The following is a 24,890-nucleotide window of genomic DNA, read 5'->3' as shown; positions in this document are numbered from 1 at the left end:
ACCTTTTTAATGCCGCGACACCAACCGGTCGTAAGTCGAGGACTACCCAACTGGTCGTAAGTCGAGGACTACCCAACCGGTCGTAAGTTGAGGACTTTCCCTGCCCGGGAGCGCCGCACATGCATGGTGCTGCCCCCTGCGCTGGCCGAGGCGTTAGCTGGCAAGGGGCAGCAACAGCGCAGGGCGACCACTGGCTGGGCCACCAGTTGGCCCAGCCCAAGGGAGGTAAGGCACCCGCCGGGCCCCACCCGCGCCAACCCTCCCTGTGCCCACCGGCCTCCCACCTCCCACCCCTGGCCCTCTTTTACTTACATTTTTAGTAGTTGCTCAGCAGGGAGGGATGAAAGCTTCCAGACAACTCGCCTTCTCTGCAGACAACTTGCAGCACCGTTTGCAGACTGGGGCTTTTGGCGGGCTCAGCAGGGCAGAGACATCCTGGACAATTCCTATTGGCTTTTGAAAGCCAATAGAATTACATTCTGTTCAAGAGAGTCTATTCTATTGGCTTTCAAAAGCCAATAGAATAAAAGGGAGTAGCACAGCTAAGGAAAAGGGGGAAAAAATGGCGGACTGCGTTGTTTGGCGACCCCGTGAAATGGTCGTTCGACCCCAAATGGGGTCGCGACCCACAGGTTGAGAACCACTGCTCTAGAATATATAAAGATACTTTGAATTTTTGCTGGAAATGCAAAGAACATGAAGTGATATTTTTCCATGCTGGAAATGCAAAGAACATGAAGGCATATTTTACCATGTTTGGTGGACATGCAAAAAAGCTGAAAAGATTTGAATACAAATGCATAGATTATTCAGACAACTTTAAAGATTAAAGTACATCTAAAACCAGACTTTTCTTTTGTGATTAATAGATAGGAAAAAAAAAGGCATGGAACTTGTTTTTATATATGGATGACTGCAACAAGACTATTATAGCTCAAAAGTGGGAAGATTTGATATTACTACAATGGAGGATGAAGATGGCGGAACTTGCAGAGATGATTAAATTAAAATGGCTTTTTAACTTTTCTTTGCTGTTACATATGATTGAGATCAGTATATGTCAACAAGTGCTCCCCAAACAGATTATGAAAGCCCTGTATAGTATATAACAACTTTGAGAAAAGACTTTACCACTTTTTGGTTCCTGTTTTTTCTCCGTTACTGTATTCCTTTGGGAAATATAATATTCTGCTTTTTAATATTCTCCAAAATATTTCTTTCTGGGGGGAGGGTGCTGTCCTCCCACAATCTATTTGATTATATTTTGGAGAGGAGGGCCATAGTGGATTACTTTTCATTGTTATATTCTTTTTGACTTTGTTCATTGCCTAAAATCGTATATGTGATGAGCAGTATGTATATGTGATGTATAGAAATTGAATGAGCTCCTTATGGAATGTTTTAAGTATCATTGTATAATTGTTCATATATTATCAAATACAAATAAACAGATCTACATGTGCACAGTTTAAGCTAACTACTTTATTATATTCAGTTTATTAATACAGGAATTTCCCCAGACTGCTTGTCTTCCACTTGGGGAACAGATAGAGAAGGTGCTATGCCTGGAGGAGAGGGTTTCAGTGCAAGATCTCTTGCAGCTATGCAAGGATTCAGGGCTACTTCCCTGTTTGAGTCCTCCTTCCTGCCTGCCTGGGCATTTCCCGACATCCCTCTCCCCCTCTTCTCATATAATTTAAGAATTAAAGAGCTTAAATGATCAAATCAACATTTCCATACAGTACTGTGTTAAGAGACTGTTTTGTTAATGGTATCCTATGGAGGTCTAATCAGACAATTCTACTAAGTTCTATAGTTGGAACAAATCTCACGGGATTATAATTAATAGAGGACGAAGAGTTTTGCAAAGAAGCGGAAAGCAACGTCCATCAAAATCTTTCCAGGGGAGGGGGGAATCCGATGGAGTCGGTTCTGGGACGCCCCTAACTTCCCGATTTCAAGGCAGAAAGGTCGGCTATCTTAACGGAGACGGACGCGTTAAGAAATAAGACATCTATGAGGCAACTCCATCAGATTGGGGAACAGCACGTGTAAACTAAGGAAGGGGGGGCAGTTAAGCACCCAATGATTGACAACAGAGGCGGAGCCTTCCGAGTGACTCCGATGACGTAGCCGGCCGTGAGAAAGAAGCGGCGCCGGGGGGGGGGTGATTGACAACAGGGGCGTGGCATTAATAGCATGGCGGCCTCCGCGGGCGCTGCTGCACTGGGTCGAAATTCGCGCGCGGCTCTTTCACCTTGGGCGCTGCGGGTCCCACGCGCCGGGCGCGGGCGGCTGCTGAGCCCCGCCAGCCTCGGAGGGCGCGCGCCGGCCGCCCTGGCCGCTTCTCACCAGCCGAGTGCGGGAGGAGAGGAGCGCTACTGCCTGGATTTGCTGCGGTGAGGCCAGCGGCTGCTTCTTCGGGGTCGGGCCTGGGCTGGACTGAGCAGGATAACCAGGGCAACCCCTCTGCGGGGTGTGGTTTGGCACCTCCCAGCCCATTTGATTTGCATATATTCAGATAATGTGACGTAGAGGCTCGGAATCTGCTTCAAATCGCCCTTGAGAACGACCCACAACGCTGCTTGGGAGAGTGCATTAACTTGCTAGCTTTTCTAGGAAGAAGCTAACATAATTTCTATACTATATATTTCTATATCCCAGGCGTCCCCCAAAGAGACGCAGTCTCCCCCTTGTGCTTTTCCACACATCTCTTGGCTAGACTATCATTCCTAGTGCAGTGAGCATTGTGCTTGTCCGCTGGAGTGCCATCCCCTGATTTTTATTTTTTATTTTTTGCAGTGGCAACCAGAGAATAGTTTGCCCACTTTTCAGGATTGTTCTTTATTTTTTCCAAGAAAATAGAGTTGTTTAGTCGCTAAGTCGTGTCCAACTCTTTGCAACCCATGGAACATAGAATGCCAGGCTCTCTTAAATGTATCCTAAAGGCATATATGGCGTTGCAATAAAACCATTATCCTTTTGGAGTCAAAGCTTTTTGATTACCTAAAACTAAAGAGGGGAATGGCCAGAGTGATGGAATGTGTTGCGCTTCTTCAATCTTAATTTGCAACATGCCTATAAATAGAAAGCTAATTAATTCACCATGCTTTAGAACCTTTTATAAACCCTATTAAGTCTTTTTCTTTTATATGTATGTAAGTAAGAGTTCTACTGTTAAATTTGTTACTGTATTTGGTCTTTGAGCTATAATAAATTTGATTTGATTTGACTTCACAAGTGCAGAACCTCATCTGTGATTTGAAATAGTGCAACCCATTCTACCATTTTATTGCAATACATTTCAGCTTTGTGTCTGTTGGGCAAATAAAGCTTCCAGAATTATCTTTTGATGAACAGCAAGACATTATGTGCCTATAACGTTAATTTTAAAACAAATCCTAGACATTGTGTGTGGAGTATATACTTCTATTTTAGAGCAGGAGTGGGCATACTGGTACTATACGCTCCAGAAGATCTAGACTGCAATTCTCACTAGCCAGCCTGCAGATCAGTGCTTTATAGTTCTAAGAATTGTAAACTGGACTATATGGAGAGTACCAGTTTATATCCTCTTGATTTAGAATAACTGCAAAATAATTTTTGTACTTTGCTTGGAATCACTTTCTGTTGAGTTGGGCATCCATGTCAATTTGATTAATAAATAACATTAAAAATAATTTAATTGAGAAGTTTTTATCTGTTCCACTGACTAAATGAGCTTGTAATGAAAGCTAATGCTCTTAATTATTCTTTGTATATCTAGAAAACGGGATTATGAAGGCTTCCTGTGTGCACTGCTGTTGCCTGCAGAATCACGTGCCTCTGTCTTTGCCCTGAGAGCCTTCAATGTAGAACTGGCTCAGGCAGGTATTAAAATATCCATTATACAATACAATGTTAACATTAAAAAAAAAACTTCTAAAAATCCCAAACGTGAAGTTTGTGTTTTTTCCTGTCAGTTGCTGTCAGTTTTTCCCTCACAAGATACCAAACTACCTAAACAGATTGTTTACTTACATATGAAAACTCGATAAGAAATAAAAAATAATTCCTAACATGTATGCATTATACTGAACATAAATGCAAAACGACCTGCCAATCTGTGACCTTATAAAACTGTACAAGGTATATAAAATAAATTGTTTGGATATTTTACTATCTTTTTAGGATTTTGTCATTGTGAATAGATACTTGTCTGTATCATTCTGTAGTAATTTATGAACAAGTGAAAATAATACTGATTTTAATGAATTGCACTGGGATATTCCATATTTGCTTCTGATATATTCAACTATTTCTTTAGAATATGTACCCTGATACTTTTAAGTAGCTATTGACCAATCTTTAAGAAAGTTGTTATAACTATAGAAGGTCCTGGACTGAAATAGATTATCTGGACCTGTTTAAGTCAGTTTTCAAGCTTGGATTTGGCACAGGGATAATATTGATTGCTTTTGAGAGAAGAGATAAATAAATAAAATCACATTATGAATTATTGTGTAAAAAGCAGGCTTTTGCTTTAATACTTTGGTCCCAACTTATATTAATTGTATCCAGAAATTATACGCTAAACAAATGTGTTAGTGTGAAGTTGCTTATGCCTTAGAAACAGTTTCAATAAATATTTTGGTTGCAAGCTATAAACCAGCAACCTTAATATTCTCACTATTGAAAAAATTGGTATCTCCAGGTCAACGAGTCTTTACTCTTCAAAAACACTACCAAAATCTGACACATTTCAAAGTTGAATTTAGAAGATACATATCCATACTAAAGCTGTGTACATCAATATCCAACAATATTGCATTTAAATTGCCTATCTGCCTTTTTACAGACCAGGAATAACGTTTGTTAGATAAGTTTGAAATGTTTTCTTGCTTGTCTACTACTAACAACGAATGGATTTAAGAACAGTTGAAAGAATAGAGAAGTTGATGTTATCAGCCTAATGATTAGTTGCAAACTTTAACATGATCCTTACAGAAAGTAAGATAATTTGGCTTATAGATTTCATTTATAAATTATGTATTATGGTTGATAATTTCCTAATTTTAAAAGGATCAAATCTTTCCAAGCTCTTTTAATATCAGAAAGCTTTTTTATTGAAAGAATTTCCTAGATCTTCTCTTACTTATCTTTGTGAGATCTATTGTAGCTCTTTGCAAATAACTAAGAGTGGAGCCTCTCTGTTCTCCCCATGGTGGGATTCCTCATTCATGGAAGAATCCTATGCATCTACAACAGCCTGCTCTTTTTTACATCTCTTCCTTTTGTTTAAACAATATAGGCTATACGATAGTGGCAAATATCTGTAGCTCAGATGTAGGATGAACCTCCACCCTCAATATAGTATATTCGATGTGATAAAAAAGTAATGTAATTGGACTATCACTAGTACTATGTTTCTGTTCCAGATTAGAGACTCTGTAACTGAGAAAACCATCGGTTTGATGCGGATAGAGTTTTGGAGGAATGCTGTAGAAGACATTTACCAGGATAATCCACCACAACAACCAGTGGCAATAGAGCTATGGAAGGTATAAGGCTAAGCCAGGGGTAGGCAATGCATTGAATATTTTTTGGATAACTGAATGCCATTCTAAGCAGTACATAGGCTAGAATTTTCATGTTTTTTCCTTTTGGGATATTTTTTTCCTTTGAGCAAGTGAGCTTGATGGGGTGTTCTCTGAGTTATAAATTATATTAGCCCACTTTAGGTTTATATTAATATACATTTCTATATTTCCCATCTCACAGTGGCAAACAAATCATGCACCCAAGTTTTGTCAATGCTGGTCAGCAGTAAAGGGTAGGGGCAGGAAAAAAGGGAATAAGTGGGTCAAATGTTTGGTATAACATAGCCTTTACATTTAAATTTGTTTGTAATTATAGTGCTTTTATATTTGTGGGAAATACTCTTGGAAAGTTTTTGTCAGCTGGTTTGAAAAGAATTGAAGATAAGATAAGGGAGAAATTTATTCAGGAAATATCTTCCATGCAGTAGGGTAGAAACTTGGGCGTGACCTTTACCAGGAAGGCATGGAGAAAGGCAACTGGGCACTCTGATGCAAATGATGCCCTTTTTCCTTGGAAAGTAAACAAATAATGCCAACCCTAATCTTTTCCACTGTGACTTTCAGGTTTTTCAGAGGAATTTGCCTGTCCTTTGGTCCCCATATACATTAGAACTGCCTGTCTTGCTTCATAGCAGCAGAATAGAGCTTCAGATAAAAGTTTTCCTGAATATAACATTCACTTACTTACTCAGTCACCAGTTACAACTTTGCATTCCAATTTTACTTGTATCCCAGCTGAAAACCTAAGATACATACTTGTTCCCTTAAAAACACTAACACCATCAGATGCTTTTTGGAGCTGATTGCAAGGTTCCAGGTCTAGCCAGTCTTATTTGACATTTAAGTCACTTAAAAAGGATATTTGTTAAGAGATGAAAATGTTGGGTATTTTAAATCCAAGTCTTTACTACAAAGCAAATGGCCGTAAATGTTGGACTACATTATCTTTTAAGAACTCTATACACAGATTTGTAATAATATGATTAAAATTCTTTCCTGTAAAAATTTGTTGCAGATGTTCAACTTAATTGCTGGTGACCTTACATTTAAGAGGACACTAGTTGCTTTGCAGATCAATTCATATCAGCAATTTACAGATAATCCTTGAGTTGTAATGGTAATTGGGAATGGAATTTGTCAGTAAGCGATGCAGTTGTAAAGCATGATGTCACATTCATTACATTGCTTAGCAACAGCAATCCTGGCATAACTTATTGCCATTATTAACTGATTTCCACCAGCCTTTAGCCAAGGACCCAAGCCAAGCCATTCTGAGCTTGGTACCTTCAAGGCCTGAGCCTCGGTTCTTTCAAGGTCAGCCCTCCTCTTCAATTCCCCCAATTGTCTGTTCTCTCTCATCAGCCCTTTTAGCTACTCTGCACCCTGCCCTGCAGGGCAGTAAGCAGCTTCAGAACCATGTCCCTCTGGACTGCTTGTTCCTCTGCAACTCACAGGCTACTTGGCATGCTGTGGCTTTGGAGTTGTACAAAGCCACAGCCACGTCTAGAAGCCACCCTAGACTTGTCTCTGCTGCAGTTGCCTTCACCACCTTGCACTTCAAGGCCCCTGCTATACTAAGACATGGCTGTTTTAAAAATTCAAAGAGAGGTGATTTTGATTTATTTCACGAGTTAAAAGAGATGCACAGCGGTATAGCCCAGCCTGGATAGCAATATATCTTTCACTGCATTTATTAATTTACTTTCAAAAGCTGCACCTTCTCTCTCTTGATTAAATTATCATTTCAATTTCCTACAGCATCTGATTGTTGACTGTAGAAAACAGAATGTTAGATTAAATAGACTTTTAATCTAAGCCAACAGTGGTGACTTGATTATCTTAGTTTGATTGCTTGATTTCTTCTTGGTTCTCTCTCTCTCTCTCTCTCTCTCTCTCTCTCTCTCTCTCTCTCTCTCTCTCTCTCTCTCTCTCTTTATGTAGATAGATAGATAGATATAGATATAGATATAGATATATCCTGTTCATCTGATTTTAGGCTGTTAAGAGGCAAAACCTGACCAAAAGATGGCTTATGAATATTATTGACCAAAGGGTAAGTTTTACATTATTTTGAAAAAAGAAAAATTACATCCCCTTCCCTCCCTCCCCCCATTATTCTTGAGTAACTGGAATAAAGATAAGTCCTTGTAACTGAATTCTGTGTTGAGGGTTATGTTTTTGTAATAGAATTCTTAGTGTCTTTTTGCAATAACAGTCTCCAGAATAATTTGAAATGAGCCATGGCGTTTAATATAGAACTCATAGACATGTATAGCAGCATTCTGTAAGCTTTATCATTTTTTTTTCAAAAAATATGACTGTATTTCATGGTAAAGATACAATTGCAACCACTGTGGGAAAATGCTTAATTTTGAAAGGCTGAAAAATGCCCTGAAGCGTTTGTTGTACTGTAAGATAGTATAATATGTTTACATTAGGAATATATTTTTAAATATTCTATAAAGGTAATATATATTAAACTGCAGTATGAACAAAATATTGAAACATCAACATAAATGCAGGTTATGATTATTACTATATTTTTCTTCCTTGGTGATTTTAATTCAGTTTCCTTAAAGATAACACAATTTTACAGTACTATGAAAGGTAGAGTAGCTGTGTTGGATTGGTATTTAGGAAGCTGCATAAATGCCATGATTTCACTCCTCTAGAAATTATGCAAGTGGCTATTGAGAAATGTTTATTGGTTTTGTACTAATAAATAACGAATAAATAAACTGATTAACCAGTTTGGTAACAGAACTCGGTGGAAGATATGGTCTGCATAATAGAGGCATTGTAATCTTCTGTCTTTCTGTCTTTGTTGAAAAAAAAATCATATTTTGGCAACCAAAATATTCCTTTTATTTTCAATTTGATTAACTTTCAAAAAGCATGTAGCATTACCTTGAGCTATTTAATCATTACATTAGCAGACAGCTAAATAATACCTCTTTCCATTAGCAGATTCCAGCTATTTCAGAGGTACATAATTAGCTGTATAATAGGATCAATTTCCAAGGTTCCTCTGTTTACAATGACTGTAGATCGAGGAAACAAGTGTTCTTTCTAGCTAAGAGGAAAATTTGTAAAGGTAAAGTATCCTAAAAGTTACTATATGCTTCTAGTAAAAATTAAGACTTCTTTTGTTCTCAATGCTTAGCAACTTCTCTCCCTCTGTTTTTTCTTTCCCTATTTTTCTCCTCTTTTTTTAAAAAAGGGAAACAAGATAGTAATTTAGTGTAGGGAAAGTAATCCACATGTCCCTAACTCAGAAGATAATGCTTTCTTTTAATAAAAGTGACATACTTCTATTTTTTTAAGTTAACCTCAGTGATCGGTTGTTTCAATATATACTCTCCTCCCTCCCCCGCCCCCCCCCCTTTACAAACGCACAGGAAAAGAATCTGGATGACCGAGCATATCAGGATATCAGTGAACTTGAGACATATGCTGAAAGTACACAGAGTGCACTCCTTTATCTCACACTAGAAACACTTGGTAGGTTACTCTGGCACTTGCCACATGGATGGATGTACCAATACAGGAAGTCTTTGATTTATGACCACAGTTGAGTCGCAAGATTTCTGTTACCAAGCAAGGCAATTGTTAAGTGGGCTCTGCCCCATTTTTACAACCTTTCTTGCCATAGTTGTTAAGCAAAGTAACATGGCAGTTGAGTGAATTTGGATTCCCCATTGACTTATCAGAAGGTCGCAAAAGGTGATCACATGACCCCGAGACATTGCAACCGTCATGAATATGAGTCAGTTGCCAAGCATCTGAATGTTGATCACATGATCTTGGGGATGCTGCAATGGTCGTAAGGATGAAAAATGATCACAAGTCACTTTTCTAGTGCCATTGTAACTTCGAACAGTCATTAAATGAACGGTTGTAAGTCAAGGACTATCTGTTTTTATTTGATTTTTTTTTTTAAATACTTGTTGAGTCAAGTCTTTTGATTTTCTTTTTTTCAGAGACAGGCTTAAAGTTTCGGTATACAACGCTAAATACCGTCTCAGGAAAATAAGTCAAGGACTACCTGTAGTTTTTGCTCATGACCTACCTATGTGATTGCATTTTCTTGCAGAAAATATGTTAATAGATGCAATTATCACATGAATGGCCTTAGATCACAGGTGGGCAGTAAAAAGGCCCAGATCTTCTTTTTCCCAATTCCCAATAATATGTTCTACTTCCAATGTACATTATTTGCATTTAACTATTCTTTAAATAATGTCTTACCTATTCTGATTAGATTTTGTTGCCTGGCCATTTCAATAAGCATCCTTTAGGCTTTTCTTTTCTGTACTTAACAGGCGTGAGGGACATCCACGCAGACCATGCAGCCAGTCACATAGGGAAGGCCCAAGGCATTGTCACGTGTTTAAGGGCTACTCCATACCATGCTAGCAGAAGGAAGGTGTTTCTCCCCATGGATATTTGCATGCTGGTAAGACGGTAAAGCTGAGATCCAGTTTGTAACAATATTCCTACTTTTGATGTATTCATAAATCAGGTAGCAAAATGCAAATTCTATTGAGAGTAGTGTATCCTTTCTGTTTTTAACCATTTCAGAATTGGTCCTTCATTGGAAGTGCCTATACATCATGACTTATATTTTGTTTTGGCAATATGACTAGATGGGAAATTATTGAAACATTTGAAATCTAATCTTTAAAACACCTTATCATGATTATCCTTTTAGATGCCTAAAAATCTTGCTGTGACATTCCAGTTTATTTGTTGACCTCTACATCAAAAAAATGATGTGTACATGTTCTTCTGCTTGCAAGCTTAAAAACTTTATGTCTATACTTTCATTTATTTTTATGCATACAAGTAATCGTTGATTAACAACAGTAACTGGTATTAGAATTTTGTCGCTAAAGCATGGCAGCACATAAACTGCATTGCTTAGTGACGGTAATCCTGGCATTGCCATGGTTAATCAATCCCACCTGATCACTAGGCGAGGATCCTCTGCTTCTCTGCCCTTTTTGCCACTTGGCACTCTGCCACTTCTGCCTGACCTGTTCTTCACTCACCCTGCCGCCCTGGGCTCTGCCTTCCCAAGCCCCACAGGAAGGCTGTATGGGATTGGGACAAGGCTGCCTGTGGCCACATGAAGAAGCCAACAGCTGCCTCACAAAGGCCCAAATTGGGCAACACCTCAGCAGTTGGAGGAAGATGATGATGATAAAGGCGAGATGAGGTTGACAGGGCCAGCAGAGTGCAGGGTGGCCAAAAGGACTGATCTGTTGGGGGGAGAAAATGGGTGAGGGGAGTTGAAGCACCCCTATGATTCTAAGGGCTGCCAAGTATCCAGATTTTGACCACACAGTGAGTACAACTTTGCGAACTGAGTGTAACTACCATTTGTTCAGTACAGTTGCTAAATGAATGGTCATTAAGTGAGGGCCAGCAGTATGCAGTTGGTGAAGACCAGAAGGCATTTGGCAGTGACATAGTATCTATATCAAGGGCTCAGGGCCAAAATGTTTAACCTGTTTTCTTTTATGAGAAATTGGGTATTGTTAGCACACCTGTATTCAGATTATATTTCTCATTATATGGGGAGGCCCTGAAACCTCCAGAAATGCTACCCAAATGTGCAATAGGTATTAGGAGGAGCAAGACAAGTAATTTTGCATACTGGAGCAGATTAGAACTCTTAATAATATTTCAGCCCCTTGCTTAATGTAATATTTACCTCATTCACATTTTTGTTACTGAGAAAAGCATTCAAGTATTTACCCACTCCTTTCGTATTTTTATTGGCCTGGAGAATTGTGACATGATGCTTTCTAATAAAGCCTTTTTCACTCTGCTACCGTTTAGATGTCTTCAATTGCAACTGCTAATTCTCTGCCAAAGACTGGCAAAGATTATTGTAACACCTTCCTGAAACCACAGTGTTTTATGATGGGAAATTACTGTGGGATTTTCTGTTGATATAAACTTTCTGAACTATCCTTATGACTTCAAAAATATGTTATGTAATATGTAACATGTATATCTATGTAATATAGCTTCAAGATAATAATATATTCTCCCAGTGTATTTCCGAGAAATATTTAAAATCTGTACCTGTTTTTCCTTCCATGTATGTCAGCATGGTGCTTCACAAGAGGATTTCCTAAGAAAAAATGAGGTGAAGAAAATAAAAGATATTGTATATGACGTTGCAAGTCAAGCCCATGTTCATCTGGAACATGTGAGTTTCTGGATTTTATCAAAATTTCATTAACAATATTGTAGGCCAGCGCTTTTGAAATATGTGCATTAATAGATAGTGGACATACTGGCTGGTAGTACACTTATCATATTGGGGAAGGTTGATGAAAACTATTGTGGAACTTGAATAACTTAAGTTGTACAAATGAACAGATGCCAAGAAACCCACATTTAAAAAAGAACTGGCTTCCTCTGGTTGGACATGAGAAAAGACAAGTTTTGTTACCTTTAATTGTATATTTGTGCCTTGTTTGAAAATCAAGTTGTTGCTGGAATTCTTGAGCTGTAATATTTATTTTAATAAATATTAGCGTTCAGAGTTTTGTGATACTAGTTCTTTGGAATAAGTGTTTCCTGTCCAGACTATTAGAAATAACATTGACAATAATGCTGTTTTTGTTTACTTTGTCTCCTCTTTGATGGGAGTTCTGTCATACAAGTTTGCATTTTTAATGCAGCTGGATAAATTCTTAGCCATAGCAGAACAATAGCTGCAAAGCAGCAGTGTGATCCTCCAGTGAAAAAGTGTACATTCGAGAAATTGTGTAGCAATATATTTATTGGGGAAAATACTGGCAAAGGTTATTATTTGGGACATAGCATTTATAAAATGTGTTTATACATTTTACATCTGTAGTGTGCTTGTGTTTCACATAGACTTTAAAAGAAAGTATGCAAATTAACTGGAGAAAGTACTGGTTAGTATAAAGGAAAGTTAAATGTAAATGAATGTTGAAACTACTGTAGTTATAAGCATATGTGAATATGTGAGCATATTCCTCAATGGCCAACAGAGGGCGAAATTCATCTGTTTTTAAGCTTACATAAATTATCTCAGTGTTGTGATGTCAAAACTGTATGTAGCCTTGATAAATATAATTCCTGCTAATGTTTTGCTTTTCCCTTCTCTCCTCTTCCTTCCATGCCTAATTTAATACTGCAAATTGGGGGTGGGGTTCTCTTTCTGGTGTTATAGCATAAAAACTGTTTAGATCAGGAAAAACTCATTTTGGTTCAATATTTCATTTCTCAGATGCTCAAAAGCAGGAGTTTGGGACATACAGGTAGGCCTTGACTTACAATTGGTCACTTAGCAACCATTTGAAGCTGCAAAGGACCCTTAACAAAGGTTCTTATGACCTGGTTCCAAAGTTCTGATGGCTGCTTCCCTTGTTACATAACTGCATTTTGGGTGCTCGGCAACTGGCCAGCATCATGTGATTGCTGTGTTCACTTAACAGCTGCTGAGAATTTTTTTTTATAAAACTGGATCAGTCATTTAGTATAAAGTAGTCCTTGTGTATGGATAGTCCTCAACTTACAACTACAGTTGAGCTCCACATTTCAGTTGCTAAGCAGAGTTGTGCTTCATTTTGTTTTGTTTTTTTGTCACAATTGTTAAGCAAATCAGTGCAGTGGTTAAGTGAATCTGGATTCCCCATTGATTTTGCTTGTCAGAAGCTGGAAAGGTTACAAATGGTGACCCCATGATCATGGGCAGTGCATGGTGCATAAATACATGCCATTACCAAGGGCCCGAATTTTGATCACGTAACTACGGGGATGCTGCAAAAGTTGTAAGTATGAAAGCTGGTCATAAGTCACTTTTTTCAGTAACTGTAACTTCAGATGGTCACTAAATGAATGGTTATAAGTCAAGGGCTACCTGTACTCTTCTCCTGGCATTCCCCTGCATCTGGAACTGGAGGCATTGCTACCTGGTTGCCATTAGGACTCATTACATTGAGTCTTATGAAGATAATTATAATATAGAGTCTTTGCTTTACTACTTGTCTTCCACCTATTTGTGCTACCAATTGGATTTCTTCTCTTCTTTTGCTTCAAAGCTTTACTTTTCTGTCCATGTTTATTCAGCTTTCTATTTATAAATTCACCTGTTTATAGATAGTAGCATGGAAATATTTGTGCAGTTCTATAAAACAGGTTATACTTTCTGACTTTTAGCATAACTGAAAAAGACAAGAAAGCAGAGCAGAATTACTGCAGTTACTTTGTTTGGTTTGAAAACATTGTGAGGCTCTGTTGATTCATTAAGTAAAAAGTTAAAAGAAAGCTATGGAGGTGCTTCCAACTTACGCAAAGCGTACGAGAAGGTGAGAAAATTAACAGGAGCAAAACTATGACTAAGAGCAGAAGTAGGTTTTCTTTCTGTGGGTGGAATTAAAATTGTGAAACGTCTTTACTCTTTGGGAAGTGAAACCAACATAAAAAGAAGGAAAACATTTTGGTCATCAGTTCAAAGTTAAATTCAGAGTAGGAAGCTCCAGGCCAGATTTTGTGCTGAGGTATATGTCATAAATTGGAATAAAATAGCAGTGTTGATGATGTTTCGATCCACCACCCTGTTTGCAAGCTATGCAAATAGTGTTGTTTTTGATAGGGAAGTGAATAGATACGATTCACAGGTGAGGAGGGAAGGAGGGAGGGAGGGAGGAAGGAGTTACATGATCTCTCATAGAGGCTATTACCAGACAAGAGTAGGAGGACATTTCCCAACAATATGCTGTTATCTTTTTTTCATAATCTGATGCTATTATTTTGTCTTTCAAAAGAAACATTCTTCTGATTTGCAGTATATCAGAAATGATGAAGCTTGTAGCTAACCCAGATTTCTGATACCCAATGCAATACACATAGTCCTCAGTGTTCAACCAGAAATTATGTTGCCAAGCAATAGGTTGCTAAGTGAGGTGTCCAATTTTATGACTTTCTTTTGCCACAGTCTTTAAATGAATTGTGGTTGTTAACAAATCTGCTTGGCCTGTTCACTTGGCTTGTCAGAAGCCCCCTTGGATCGCAAATGACTAACATACAAGGCTGGGGTCCTACAGCTTTCATGAATACATGCCAGTTGCTAAGTGCCTGAATTTTGCCCACATGACTTGGGGACACTGTCATGGTCGTAAGTGTGAGAAGCGGTCCTAAGTCATTTTTTCAGTGCCATCATAACTTAAATGGCCATAAGTCAAAAACCACCTGTAATTTTTCCACATGCTGAACATTTCTTAAAAGAGTTTTCTCTTTATAAGGTATTTTCCATTTAGGGGTAAGGCATGTGGGGTCGGGGCATTATACACTGTCTCTCATTTACCCAGATAGCCAATCCTTTAAATTACAATTACAATTTTATTTAACAATAACCTTGCATGAACATATAATCTCTGTGTAATCATTTTTTAAAGTCATCTTTTCCACTGGCACTAGAAACCCCCGTCCTGTCCTAGCCACTATTTATCTGTTTTTCTTTCTTCCTTTTTTTAAATCTGTTAGCTCTGTCTACTCACAACTCTGTCTCCCACTTTCTCTTAGCTTTGAAGTGTGTATGAAGGTGCCCAATTAATTTTTTTCTCCCTTCAGTAGAATAGTAATTTATCATTTCATCACAGAACCCCAACTCATGAAAAACTTTCTCACCTCGACACATTCCTTAATTTTAAATGCATCATTTTGTCTGTTTCTTTCCAGGCTAGGTCCTTCAAGAAGAATATCCCTGCCAAAGCATTTCCTGCCTTCCTTTGTACAGTAAGTGGTTGTATTGCTTTTTTTTTTTTTTAACTTCACAAAAAAATTGTGATAATGGCATTTAGCCTTCAAACACCATTCTGAGACTATGTCTGAACTACAAAGCTTTACCACTAATATCTAGCCACATTTTCAGATAGTCTTGTTTATTTACCTATCCCCTTCGGCTTTTCTTTCATAACATTTGACTTAATCAAGTGTTCTGGTAAATGCTTTGTCAGTTTAACATAATTAATGATGTTCACACAGACACGATGTAGACTGGGATTTTTTAAAAAACAAAGTACAGTCAATATGGCTGTGATTTCTTTTGGTGGAACAAATTGTCTAAAGTTGAGATGGGAATCCTTTCCCAAAACTATTTTTTGGGTCTCCCAACAGTTATGAGGGATGTTATGGCGTTGCAGGGATGTAGATAAGATCAGATTTTGCCATCTGACTTCTCATTAGGAAGGAAGGTTGGACTTTTCTTCCCAAGTAAAATAACTATGTTAAGTGTATCAAAAACTTAATACAGGTACTCCTCAACTTACCACAGTTCATTTAGTGACTGTTCAAAGTTGCAACAGCACTGACAAAAGTGACTTACAACCATTTTTATACTTACAACTGTTATAGCAGCTCCATGGTTACATGATCAAAATTCAGACTCTCATATTTGTGATGATTGCGGTGTCTGGAGGTCATGTGATCACTTTTTGTGACCTTCTGACGAGCAAAGTCAATGGGGAAGCTAGATTCATTTAACAACTGCAGTGATTCACTTAACTGTAGCAGGAAAGGTTGTAAAATGGGGCAAAATCACTTAATAAATATTTCACTTAGCAACAACAATTTGGGGCTCAATTGTGGTCATAAGTTGAGAACTATCTGGAGCCAGTTTGTGTTTGTGAGAGTTTTCCATAGTACAGAGTGAAATCTAAAGTTTCCATCTGAAAACTAAATATGAATTTCATGTGAGCCTCTTGCTGCTACTAGCATGACACAGTGACCTAAAAATCAGTGTTCCATTTGCCATTAATACCTTGGCATTTTATAGCAACAATAGAAATAATTATTGTTTATAATTTCATTGTTTATAATACATTTACTATCCTGTTTATATATTATGATAATTATTATATCCTCTTTCTTTCCAGGTTGCTATTGAAGATTATTTACATAAAATACAAAAAGCTGACTTCAATGTATTTCATCCAAGTTTGCACCAGAAAAGCACTTTACTACCTTTGCGTTTGTACATTAGATCATGGAAAAAAGCTTATTGAAAAATATAAGATTTGAGTCTTTCTGATTGAGAATTATTATATGGAAATGTTATATGGATGATATATCCAGGTTCTTCACATTTAATTCAATCCCAGACCTCACAACAATCTTATGGAATACATTAGGTAAATTAGTAACTAGCCCACTGTCACAGAGTAAACTGCATGACTGAGTCTGTATTTGAACGCAGGAGTTGTCATCTAAATCTAATTCTGTCCATGACGCCCACCATCCTGGAACTTGAGGGTTCTTCAGCAACTTTCCATCCAGGGGCTAATCAAACAGAGCCTTGTTTAGGTTGAGCCAGGTGTTTGTATCAAGTACAGGTAGTCTTTGACTTCTGACCACAATTGAGCCAAGAAATTATGTTGCTAAGTGAGTAATTTGTTAAGTGAGTTTTGCCCCATTTTATGACTCTTCTTGCCACATTTGTTAAGTGAAACACTGCAGTTGTTAAGTTAGTAAAAGGTTGTTAAGTGAATCTGGCTTCCCCATAGATTTTGCCTATCAGAAGGTCGCAAAAGATGATCACATGACCTTGGGGCCACAGTAACGGTCATAAATATGAACCAGTTGTCAAGCATCTGAATGTAAATCACGTGACCATGGGGATGCTGCAACGGCCATAAGGGCGAAAAATGATCATAAGTCATTTTTTTCAGTGCCGTTGTAACTTCGAACCATCACTAAATGAACTATTGTAAGTTGAGGATTACCTGTACAGATTAAAACATATACATAAAGCAAAATTAATTGAAAAAGAGCAAAATTTGATAAAATGAACTTAACACAGTTTTCTGATTACCATAGGAATTATGGAAAGTCCTGGGAGTTGAACATTTACACATTTGACAAATGTCCAGAGTGGGGAGAATGTTCTATAGGATGGTGATTCTTCTCAAAAGAATATTTGCATGCCTTAACTTATTAAAATCTTTCTCTACTGCTTTTCATTAGAAATAGTAATTTACAAAGAACAATAATATGCAAAAAGAAAGCCCCCACATGCAACTGAACAAGATAATGTATTTAACAGCATGAAACAAGCAAAAATCTGAAAATTTCACTTATATGTGCTGGTCATAAGTCCCCACAAAAAAGAAGTAAATGTTATTTTCTAGAAATTAATTGGCTGGTACTTGGTTAATGTGAATTGTAATTGTGCCCTGTGGATAACTAACAGTATGCTCATATGTGCTGTTTTCACAAGACGTTTAAAAAATATTTGTGAATATGTGTTTGTGACTGTGTATGTACTCTTTCGAGTGAGTTTTTTTATTCCTGGTATCTACCTGGATAGGTCCTGGAGCTTTCTTGGCAATATTTTGGAAGTAGCTTTCTGTTGCCTCCTCCTTAAGGCTGAGAGAGAGACAATGATTGGCTCAAAGTCACCCAGCGGGCTTCATGCCTAAAGTGGGATTAGAATTCACCATCTCCCAGTTTCTAGCCTGATGCTTTAACCACTACATCAAAAAATACAAAAAGAAAAAGATGCTGTTAACATGCTAGCAAACATGTATGTATATTTGTTTAATTTCCTTTACAGAACTGTGCAGGTACCTGCATTATTAGTTATGATTTCATTAATAGCATAGGAAGCAAACATATTTATTTATTTACAGAGTTAAATGGCTGCCAATCTCATACAGTGTTTCCAGGTGACACAAAAATATTTTCTTAACATTTTTAACTTGCAAATAATTTTAACTTTTTATATCATTCAGACATTTGATACGAAAACTTTCTAGCATGGCGTGCAAGAATTAGAGTTATGATTTGTCAGTCAAATCAATACAGTTCATTCTTAGATGTTTGCCTTATGAAAAGACAATTGTATTAGAATAGCTTTGCTGTGGAATTGTTCAAAAATATAGTACGGCTTTGACAGGGTATGCCTAAGAAACAACTTTGTGTATCTCAAAAATCAACAGAAGTTTGAAATTAGTTGGCTCAGGAAAATAATATTAATTACACTTTGGCATATGCCTACTAAATCTTGACCAGATAAACTGAGAGGGTGGGATTGGTGAAAAAGCTTCAAAATCTGTTTTGCATGCAAACAACAACCATTTCAATCTACAACATTTCAAGAAAAGTTTAGAAAGTTTCATTTTCTGACACATGGGAGACCTAGTACCAGCAACTATAATTAACACTGCCTTAAATAGACTAGTGGCTTGACTTAGAAGAAACTGTTCTTTGTTTTACTTAGGCTCAGATAGTCATTAATGAAAAATGCCTTGGAAAAGCAGAGAATGGACACAAATACATTCGCCACTATTGCAAATATACACTGATGTTACTGGATGCATAATTGTATTGCATTTAGGAAGGTACAGCTGCAAAAGGGAAGAAATTATTCCTTGTATGATGGAAGATAAAGAGGTATAGTAAAACCCAGAGAATATGCATGAGCAGACAGGAGCTAGTAAACAGGATGTGAATTCAGAAAATTGCAACAGAAGTCATGTGAGATTGTAAGGTTTTAGAGAATAATACAATATTGTATCAAAGTGCAGGTATTTCTGGCTGTGGACTCTATAATCAACAGAAGCTAAGTGGGTGAAATTTGTCTTCTACAAGCCCTAATTTTCCTTGTCTCAGGAAACTGCCTAGAATTCTCCCTATGAATAAACACAAGGAGGCAGCTTGTGACAAGTATTTTTTCCTTGTGCTAATCATTTACAGGCTGATGGGTTAATTTTTTCCTTCTGTTTAAAGGAGTTAGCTAGCCTACCCATATATCATTTCCTCCAGCAATCCTGCCATCTACTGACCTCTTTCTCCTCTGTTTAGTATATATGAATATCTCTGCTTTCTTTGCAGTTATTTTTTTAAGAGGTCCTGTATTTTGAATGTAAAAATATTGAACTATACTTGCTTTACAACTGCCGTATTTAGTGATGGTTTAAAATTATTCTGCTACTGAAAAAGTAAGTTTATAACTGGCTCTCACACAACTGCAGCATCCCCACTGCCATGTGATCATGATTCCAGCACTTCAGAACTGGTGGTGTTTAATGACTGTCATAATGTCCTGTGGTCGCACAATTGCCATTTGCACCTTTCACAGTTGACTTCTGACAAGCAGAATCAATGGTAATAAAATCGCAAATTGAGGTTATGTGTCTTGCTTAACAACCTTGGGTTTTTCACTTAACAGTGGAAATGAGGTAAGGCCATTGTGGTTATGTGATATTTCACTTAATGACTGTATCATTTAGTGATGGAGTTGCCAGGCCCAATTGTGGTTGTTAAGCAAAGACTAATTCATCTTGGCATTATCCAGGCTTGATTAAAATCATAACCCAACATAGGAACTCTCCAGTTTTGTTGGTCTACCATGCAGAGTGAGGCATTCTGGGATTTGTAGGCCAATGTAGCCAACCCTCAAGTACAGGCAAACAGTCCTTTGCATGCAAGAAAAGTAGCATAATAATCAGGAGGAATGTGAGTACAAGCCTGACTCTTAACATCTTTATTTAAGAGATTGCTGTACAATTAGCACAAAGAACTGACCTGAAAAGTCATATCTCCGGAAACCAATGTCCTTGCTATGTTGCTGAATTACATGCATGGAGAAAGATTCTGGCAGTTCTGGTTCAGTGACATCTGGAAAGCTACTTATTTTCCACCCATGTGAAAGAATTTTAGGTATGCTTTTATCTGAATACATTTTACAATGATACCTGTAAAGTCTATAACCAGACCTAATTTTACTACCATTTTTAACGGTCATAAGTAATATCACAGTCATAAGTGTGAATCCAGATTAACCAATGGTGTTTTTTGCCAGACCATGCGATGGTACAACTGACCTGAATTGTGATCACATGATTGTGGGGGGCGGGGGGGGCAGTCATAAGTTCAAATTTCGGTTGTGACTGACTGTTTTGCAAATGGTTGCAAGTCGACTGTATGTGTTCTGTTTAAGTACAGTGTTTGCCATATCATATACTTGTGCTACCACATTCGAATGTGAGGGTCCTGATTATATAATGTAAACAAAATAATTATGAGAAAAGGATTTAAGATAAGAGTTTAGTACAATGTTGTTGTTAATTGCGAAGTCGTGTCCGACCCATCGCGACCCCATGGACAACGTTCCTCCAGATCTTCCTGTCCTCTACCATCTTCTGGAGTCCATTTAAGTTCACACCTACTGCTTCAGTGACTCTATCCAGCCATCTCATTCTCTGTCGTCCCCTTCTTCTATTGCCCTCAATCTTTCCCAGCATTAGGCCCTTCTCCAGTGAGTCCTTCCTTCTCATTAGGTGGCCAAAGTATTTGAGTTTCAACTTCAGGATCTGGCCTTCTAAAGAGCAGTCGGGGTTGATCTCTTCTAGGACTGACCGGTTTGAACGCCTTGCAGTCCAAGGGACTCGCAGGAGTCTTCTCCAGCACCATAGTTCAAAGGCCTCAATTCTTTGGCGCTCAGCCTTTCTTATGGTCCAACTTTCACAGCCATACATTGCAACTGGGAAAACCATGGCCTGGACTATACGCACTTTTGTTGGCAGGGTGATGTCTCTGCTTTTTAGTATGCTGTCTAGATTTGCCATAGCTTTCCTCCCCAGGAGCAAGCATCTTTTAATTTCTTGGCTGCAGTCCCCATCTGAGGTGATCTTGGAGCCCAGAAAAATACAATAAGTACAATAAATCAGCCCAAATTATATATCAGAAATATATGTATTCAAAGAGCTGTAACCGATGCAATTGAGCAGTATATGTCATCAGAGCATGATACTCTGACATCTCAATCAGCATCCAGTTGTGGCACATATGTTCATAAGGTTTGTGTGAATAAAGGGGTAAGGATGTAATCAATATATAATAGTTTATACTGTAAATCCTACAAGATCTCAATGCTATTTAGCATCTTTGCTTACAGAATCAATCAAGAATATTCATTTGTTGAAAGAATACCAATGTTGTTGAAAGAGTTCTATGTACTGATCCAGATATTTGTGTGGCTTCCAAGAAACATTGTTCACCGGATATTTAAGAAACATATTTGAAAACATATTTTAAATTTAAAGAAATATTGAAGGCTTTTTCAGCTGCATTTGTTCATCACAGGAGAACAAAATCTGTTTTAAAGCTAACTAAATAGCCTAGAATTGTCTCTTTGTACTCTAGGATGGAACAAACACTCTTAGTTTTCATTAAGTCACCCCAGTTCAAGGAAGTACATATCCCCCCAAGAGAACTGACTGTGTTCACACAATATGCTTTTATGTTCCTTTCTTCCTTAGAAAATAGATTCATTTATTAACCAGGTTAAATACGTTATATAAACACTGCATAATATGATGCAAATCAAGCTTAGAGTTGAAGATTCACACAAATCCCTCCAGCCCTGAGACTGTTCATAGAAATTTCTGCCCTGTTGGCGATCCTGTCAACCCATCCACGGTACCAACACTTCTGTAGGCATGTAAGTGGATAAATGCAAATCTCTCAGTATCAGGAGTTGTCAGACTACCTGAATAATGTTTAACAGAGACAGATAAAAAGACTTCACTGAGGAAAAGGAAATCAAAAGTAGAAGGAAGGGCTGAGGGATTCCCCCCTCCTTTTTTTTTTTTTGCCTTTGAGTCAATCTTTACTTCTAATAGTTGTCTGGACAAGTCCATAACATTTTATTGGCAAGATTTTTAGAAGTAATTTGGGGTTGCCACCTTCCTCTTCCTTCCTAGGGCTGAGAGAGAATAATTGACTCAAAGTCATCCAACTGGTTGCATACCTAAAACAGGACTAGAACTCATGATCTACTTTTTAGTCTGGTGGCTTTAAACACTAAATCAAATGGGCTCTCATACTTGGCTTCGTAATAGCCAGAGTGAAAGGATCTTGAAAAGACAACAAAAAAACTGAATATGGGCCAGTTCAAATCACCCAGTTAGCTAATTAAATGGTTAAGTCACAGGGCAGACGAAGAGAATGTGCTAACATTATAATCAGCTTAATTAATTCCCATAACTAATTTAGAGCTAAAATAATTCTTACCACTCAACCATGTTATGCAAATGGCTTCCTGGAGGGTAAGAACAAATGTATTTTCCTGTATCTGAGTCAGATAAAGTCACCATCTTGGGTATTCCTTTCCTGTTTTATAGGGCCCCAAAAGAGGCAAAACAAGGTACGACTGCATAAGCCCTTCCTTCCCTACCTAAAATAATGCAAATTTTAATTGCACCATCATGTTTTTTTTCCCCTTCTGCTCTGGCAAAAATTATCCCAGGACGGTATTTCTTAACCTTGACAAGTTGAAGATGTGTAGATTTCCTCTCCCAGAATTTCCCAACCAGCTATGCTGGCTGGAGAATTCTGGGAGTTGAAGTCCACACATGTTCAAGCTGCTGTGGTTGAGAAACACGCTGCAGGAAATGTTTTATGTAGCAGATGGGAAACTCAGAATATGGCTGCTTCTCAGCTGAGCAGGTGATAAGTGATTGCTAGCTGTTGGCACATGGCAGCAAGTCAATGGCCTGAGGAAGTAGATGATTAAACCAGCCATTTAGCCCAAATGTGGCTTATGAATCAACAAGCTTAATATCAATCAACAATGCTATGCAGCTGCAAAAATAACACAATTTTAGACTATCTCAGTGAAAGCACAATTTTCCACTCATAGAAGGCAGTTTTTTGTTGTCCTGGTAAAGCCCCACCCCCCATACCATATCTTGTATAAGCAGGATTTAGACAAATTGAAATAGGTTTACTAAAGTGTAATGGGGATGAGTGTCAATTTGGTGTATTTAAAGTAACAGGCTAGATTAGAAGCTGGGAGACTGAGTTCTACTCCCAAATTAGACACGAAGGCTATTGGGTGATTTGGGGCTAATCGTTCTCTCTCAGCCCTAGAAAGGAGGCAATGGCAAGCCCCTTCTGAAATCTTGCCAAGAAAACAGCAAGGACTAGTCCACACGGTCACTGGGAGTCCACACTGACTTTTAGCACAAACACACAAATGGGAGGGGGGCAGTTGTAGCATTTTGTCATGAGTGAGTGGATTCTCCACTCACAACCCTCCTGCACCTTTCCAGTCTTGGAGACAGCCTACATGGCACAGGTAGTCCTTGACGTACAACAGTTCATTTAGTGACTTGTTACAACGTCACTAAAAAATTACTTATGACAATTTTTCCCACTTACAATCGTTGCAGCATCCCCATGATCAGTGATCAAAATTCAGGTGCTTGGCAACTGACCCATATTTATGATGGTTGCTGTGTCCCAGGGTCGGGTGATCACCCTTTGCGACTTTCTGCCCGATAGAGAAGCCAGATACACTTAACAACCATGTTACTAACTTAACAATGGCAGTCATTCACTTAACTGAGGCAAGACAGATCATAAAATGGGGCAAAATACACCTAACTGCCTCACTTAGCAACAGAAATATTGGGCTTAATTGTGGTTGTAAGTTGGGGACTACTTGTATACTGATACCACCTACCTTACTCCAGAAAAAAAACCTGTTGGCACTAATTTACTTTGAGGCTAAAGATGCAAACACCCCCACGCCCCACCTTGCCTCGTCTTCCCTTCCTTTTGCATGGGCTAAACTGAACTAGGAGGTCGTATGCTTAAATTAAAACCTTTGCAGGGAGAGAAATTAGAACAGAGTTCAGCAGAAAAGCAAAGTTTCTAATGCATAGTTCAGAAACTATCAAGGTTAAAAACCAAAGAAAAAGAATTTAAAGGAAATAAAACAATAGATTCTGTGAAACTTATCTCAGGACCTTGTCCTCCAGATAGGAAAGCACACAGGAAGAACAAAACAAATACATTTCCAACAGGTCAGATCATTCTATAAATGAAATCCAAAATCCAGATATACGTTTAGTGCCATTAGTCCCTAGAAAACTGTGTTTTTCCTGCTGCTCCAATTCCAAATGCCCAGGAATTGGGGATTTATGTCAGAGTTACTCTTTTCCTCATGGGGCAGAAAAGATACAATAAAAGCAATGTGGGGCTTCCTCCTCTTTTTTTTTTTTTTAAAAAATCCATCTAATCAGAGAAAGGAGGAAAATTTCTTGCTCTTGTTTGGTTGCTTACAGTTTCCTGAGCATTAATGGTCTCTGCCCACTATCAAGATTGGCAGATTAGATTTGACTGAAAAATCACTGAAGCTTTTCTTTAACATCTTTATGCTTGAATCTCTTGGGATGAGATTTCTCCCAATACTAACTGAAGGGCAATAAACCACCATGAACATGCCAGGCTGGGACTGGTATAGTATAGATGATTAGG

At 38.1% G+C, this 24,890-nt stretch overlaps 1 protein-coding gene across 3 annotated transcripts; it reads left to right on the top strand.

Annotated features, from left to right (window-relative positions):
• Positions 1–1,486: 1,486 nt before the first annotated feature.
• NDUFAF6 (NADH:ubiquinone oxidoreductase complex assembly factor 6) lies at positions 1,487–16,651 on the top strand. Of its 3 annotated transcripts, none has more exons than XM_039348658.1 (9): positions 1,487–2,399; positions 3,767–3,866; positions 5,418–5,540; positions 7,576–7,632; positions 8,978–9,080; positions 9,902–10,035; positions 11,698–11,799; positions 15,306–15,362; positions 16,502–16,651. In XM_039348658.1, the coding sequence occupies exons 1-9, from the start codon at positions 2,200–2,202 to the stop codon at positions 16,628–16,630; spliced, it is 1,005 nt and encodes a 334-aa protein (XP_039204592.1). In that variant the 5' UTR covers positions 1,487–2,199; the 3' UTR covers positions 16,631–16,651. The 3 variants fall into 3 exon arrangements, with proteins under 3 accessions (XP_039204592.1, XP_039204593.1, XP_039204594.1); XM_039348659.1 differs by having other exon boundaries at positions 2,362–2,399; positions 3,767–3,870; XM_039348660.1 differs by lacking the exon at positions 1,487–2,399 and adding an exon at positions 2,592–3,158 and having other exon boundaries at positions 3,767–3,870.
• Positions 16,652–24,890: the final 8,239 nt, after the last annotated feature.

This window comes from Crotalus tigris, unplaced genomic scaffold (assembly GCF_016545835.1).
Source record: "Crotalus tigris isolate CLP2741 ecotype Arizona unplaced genomic scaffold, ASM1654583v1 scf7180000018168.854452, whole genome shotgun sequence".
Classification (NCBI taxonomy): domain Eukaryota; kingdom Metazoa; phylum Chordata; class Lepidosauria; order Squamata; family Viperidae; genus Crotalus; species Crotalus tigris.
The sequence above is the reverse complement of the archived record's forward strand: the minus strand, read 5'-3'. Positions and strand labels throughout refer to the sequence as shown.

Bases quoted from the DNA above. Each gene is read 5' to 3' on its own strand.
- NDUFAF6 (XM_039348658.1), top strand. From the start codon at position 2,200: ATGGCGGCCTCCGCGGGCGCTGCTGCACTGGGTCGAAATTCGCGCGCG. The intron at 9,081-9,901 runs GTAGGTTACTCT...TGTACTTAACAG, and splicing joins TCTCACACTAGAAACACTTG to GCGTGAGGGACATCCACGCA. The intron at 10,036-11,697 runs GTAAGACGGTAA...CATGTATGTCAG, and splicing joins CCATGGATATTTGCATGCTG to CATGGTGCTTCACAAGAGGA.